We start from the raw sequence: 4,656 nt of genomic DNA on the forward strand, positions 1-4,656 counted from the left end.
AGTTTGTTCCATTGACTTATTTTCTTTGACTTTATATTTTCTTTAACTGTTTTTTATCATACGTCAGTTGTTTTGACAGGTGATGTAATAATTTGCTTTAGAGGAAGAAAATTTAGTAAATTTAAGTGTTAACATTTGTATGAAGTTGATGCATTTAAGTTACTTTATTCAGATAAATTCTGTTAACACATTTTAAATCGATAAAAAAAATGCTGCATATGAGTGTAATATACTTACTAGTTTTAAATACAATTAACTTAATTTAACTTACCAGTTACTTGTACTAAATTCAAATATTTGTTCATGCTTATATTGTTGAATTTAACACATTTAAACTAGTTAAACTGTTTACAGTGTGTCCAAAATAACTGCGATTTACCATTCTATCACAATATTCATCAAAATACAATGGTAGCAAGATCAAGCCAAGCCTTCGGGGGCCCTGGTGCTGTCTCGCTAATCTTGTTTCATCCAGTCAAACTCACCGGTGGCTCATCTCCAGCTGCCAGAACCATCAGGCTGACCTTCAGGTAACCTTTGACCCCAGCAGAGAGGTCGTCGGGGTCACACAGCAGCAGCCATTTCCTCAAGAAGCAGTGTCCTAAAGAGAGGGGGGGTCGGGCTTATACTCAGGACCATCAAACTAACCAATAACGTACTGGAAGCAAGAACTCTCTGAGCTCCTCCATACACACAAACACAACTATAAAATTAAATCACCAATAAAACACATAAAAGTAAACTCACTGTGCTCGTTGTAGACGGTGCCCACATCCAACTGTAAAAAATATCACAAGATTTTACATTGTTTTGCTTTTGATTTCGCTTCTTTTCTTGGCTGTATGTGCCAGAAATCCTGATTACAGAACAAACAGCGCACTAGTCGGTATAGTCAAACTTGCTGATTTGAATGTTTCTGATAAACTGAAGGATGAAGAAACGTTCCTACTTTTAAGCTAAATGAACTATTCAAAAATCCTCTCGGATTAGCTGGAAAATGCATCGCTGCAAACCTGAAGTTGACTATTTAGTGACAAATAATTCTCAAACATATGATGATCTTATATAATATGATGCATTGGCTGTAGATTAAACTACCCAAAAGTAGTTTAAGCTCAGCTTTATACATCTACAGCAGTAAAATGCAACATACACATAAATGCAGCTCTAAAAACATCAGATATAATAGTAAAACACTGACAGGGAACATTTTATTGCCACTTTTACTCATGAAAAGTATGTTTGTCGGTTGGAGCACTGAAAGTTTACCTTGAATTCGCCGATCACAGCATCAGTTCTGAGTGAGCGAGAGTCACACACCTGTCAGGCAAAGAGAGAGAGTTTTATCAAGAGCAACTTACACAACAGGAAAAAAAATACTGAGGAATATTCTGAAAGAAACAAAATGGAAGTAAAATAAAATCAGACTCACGGTGATGAAGATGGGTTCATCAAACAAGTCTGATGGAGTCTCAAAGAAGTTCAGGAAGAACGTCTGTTTTGACGGAGAAAGATATTTAGATATTTAACTCAGTTATACTCACTGTTGTCTGGCACATTATTTAAACTCCCAGATCATTCTTGTTTACCTCGTCAAAGACCGGGTTGTTGCCCTTTCTGATGCGGGTCCTCTTGGTCTGCCCGGCGACCGTTACCTTGACAACAGGCTTGATGTTGATGCCCGGCAACTGTCGTCCCTCGATGACCCTCACACGAACCTGGACAGGGAGAGTATAAGCGTATGTAAGGTGTATAAAAGTAACTTTTTTAGTGACATTCAGCAAATAAAGTGTGTACTATTTAGGACAATACATTAATTATCAGGAACAATCATCGTGAATTGATCAGGTTACGATGTGTTCGAAGGCCACTGTTTTAATGGTTCCCAGTCTGTTTAAGAAATCATTTTCCAGGACCTTTTCAAAAACGTCATAAACATAATTTACCAGTAGGGGGAAACATTAAACAACATTTTCATTCCTCCTTTTTTTAATAATGTAAATTTGATCATTAATAGGCTGTATGCATGTAGATAAAATATAAACTAAAATAATGGACTCGATGCCAAGGGGCTTTTCCAGACTTTATTGACTGGGGGGACATGAAGTGTGTGTCTCAGCTTTCCAGTCATTCCCATTTTCTGCTTTTCCAACACTGTTTATGGACTCCTGTATGCAGAAATATTCAAATATACTAGGGGAAAATAACACATTTATACCACACGCAAAAAACTGCATGGTTCTTTCCCCAAAAACTGTTTAAATTAGCATAAAGTGTCCCATTTTCATTCAGATATGTTAAGATCAGAGGTCAAGAGATCCCTTTGAAAATGGCCATCTGCAAAATGTTGCCAAAGCGTTATTTAGCTCCCTTCCCAACATGCTAGTATAACATGGTCCATGAATTCACTCCTACTCTGACAGTGTGGGGTGAAAGAGGTGAAGATAGATTTCAGGGGTGGCAAAAGAACACTTCTTATTTAAAAAGAAAAAGCAACTTCTCGTAGGACTGATGACCTTTCTAAACTCCAGGCTATGACCCTGAATGCTACCTGTATGTCCTGTGGTTTGTTTGGCAGTGGTTTGTGCTGACTGCTGGCTCCTCTCCTCCTCTTCCTCAGCCCTCCATGGGTGTTGTAGGATGGCGGCGAGCGTTTAGGTGTCTGGGCAGTGGGCGATTCATGGCCCGAGGGCCCCTGAGGACCGACGATGACCATGGAGCGTCCGTCATCGGGACCCTGGTCCTCTGTCGGCTCCAGCATCATCATACTCTCTGTATCCTCCTCGCCCAAAGTGTCCAGAGAAATCACTGCACAGACAGACAGGTTGACAGAAACTCGTCCCAGAAGGAAAATACAGAACAAGCCGATACAAATCCACTATAAACTAATTATATTACCTGTGACTGTGTCCAGCTCTACATTGGGGTTGTTATGGGGCAGAGCCTCAGGCTGGTGAGGAGGCTGGAAGACTGGAGCCGATCCTGGAGGAGGGATGTAGGAAACCTGCAGGGTGAGCGTGGCCTGGTGGAGACAGAAAGCACAGTTGTGATGATTTAAAATCAGTGTTGGTAAAGAAAGAGCAAAGGAGAGGAGCTCAATGTACGAAACTGACAACAAAACGGAGCTGTTGGATTGTACATGAAGTTATAGTTTCCAAAAAGTGGATGGATTAAGGGAACACGCTTGACCCTGAGCAAACTTCTACTATTCAGCAGAAGTTGCGTTGTACTGTTGTTAAAGGGTGTGTGGACCAGTAAAAGGTGTAGTCTTCTGCAATTTCCTTTAACAGGAAAAAGCAAGTTGAGTGATACGCTGTAATGTTTCTGTAAACAAAGATATTAGAGTCTGTGTGTACAGCAGCCACAATATCTGTTCAACAGGTTTATGATACAGTCAGGTACTCCTCGCCGTGCAGCTCATGTGGAGTGAAGTGTTGGGTTTAAAGAACGACTTAACTCGTGAAATGAAGTCTTAAGTTAAAACTACCATCCTCCGTGTGTGTGTGTGTGTGTGTGGGTGTGTGTGTGTGTGAGACATCAATCAGATCCACTCTGACACTGAGAGGAAGTGTTTGTTTTGGGTTCAGGAAAGGAGGATGGGAAAAAGAATGTTGTTTCATCTGCTGCTCGATAACAGAAGATGACAACAGGTGTGGCCCAACAAGGTGTGTGTACAGGCGTCTGTGTGTGTGTGTGTGTGTGTGTGAAAAAGAAAAAGACAAGCAGTGTTTAAACACTCATATTTCTTTTCAAAAACATTTACAGAGGCAGCCCAACACACAGTATGTATAAAGGGAATCTGCAGCAGTCAACAGCTGACTCAATGCCAACATTTATTGACTGCCAGATTTAAACATAATCCACCCCGAGAGGAAGAAAGACCACAAATAAAGTTGATGTTATTCATTCATTTAGCCACTTTTCTGTATAAAAAGACTGTAATCGTGTAACCTAATAATTATTGTATTTATATGTGAATTAGAATTTCTGTTTAATTACCTTTGATTGTTCGAACCGAGAGGCTTAATTGTTTCATTAGTATATACACAATACTTTTCAAAACCACCACAGTCCGTTCAGGGCATCGCTGCAGTCACATGCATTAAATTTAATATTCCTAAAACATCGAAGTGATGTCTGTGCAACTTTTTCCAACAAGTTCCAGCATTTTTATAGAATCAAGTCATGTGTTTTCCTGTTTTGATCTCATTCTCGTTTATTTTACTACTTTATTCCAGCTACTTAAACAGCAACACAAACAGCAGTGGAACAAATGTAATCAGATTAAAAGTGATAAATGAGAGAGAGCCTGAGAGGTGTGTGGTTGTTATTCTGCTCTGACTCAGGAAAGTCTGGATTTATTTTAAGATCCAGACAGGAAACTCTGATTTATGATTTGTCATTGCTTCATGATACAATGAGACTGTAAATCTATATGTGTCTGTGTGTGTGTGTGTGTGTGTTGTGTGTGTGTGTGGTGTTGTGTTTGTGTGTGTGCGCGCGCTCACCCTGTGTTGTTTCTCTTTGGTGTCCAGCAGGGGGAGACGTGGGAAGGAGGCAGCGAAGTTGGGAGAGTTGAGCACATCTCTGGAGAGACAAGGCCGGGGTTTCCCCAGAAACTATGACACAAGACACACACCAACGGCACACCAGCAT

General features: G+C 40.2%; 1 protein-coding gene across 1 annotated transcript in view; it reads right to left on the reverse strand.

Annotated features, from left to right (window-relative positions):
* Nucleotides 1-4,656, reverse strand: part of dysf (dysferlin, limb girdle muscular dystrophy 2B (autosomal recessive)) — a gene marked incomplete in the record, with an annotated part of 75,045 nt that overhangs the window by 67,883 nt on the left and 2,506 nt on the right. The window contains 8 exon segments of the mRNA XM_035675816.1: nucleotides 486-601; nucleotides 748-778; nucleotides 1,270-1,320; nucleotides 1,433-1,495; nucleotides 1,590-1,718; nucleotides 2,552-2,808; nucleotides 2,899-3,022; nucleotides 4,509-4,587. Coding sequence (XP_035531709.1) covers nucleotides 486-601; nucleotides 748-778; nucleotides 1,270-1,320; nucleotides 1,433-1,495; nucleotides 1,590-1,718; nucleotides 2,552-2,808; nucleotides 2,899-3,022; nucleotides 4,509-4,587 — 850 coding nt within the window.

Source organism: Morone saxatilis, unplaced genomic scaffold (genome assembly GCF_004916995.1).
Source record: "Morone saxatilis isolate NCDOM2014 unplaced genomic scaffold, NCSU_SB_2.0 Contig4, whole genome shotgun sequence".
In the NCBI taxonomy this organism is placed as follows: Eukaryota; Metazoa; Chordata; class Actinopteri; family Moronidae; genus Morone; species Morone saxatilis.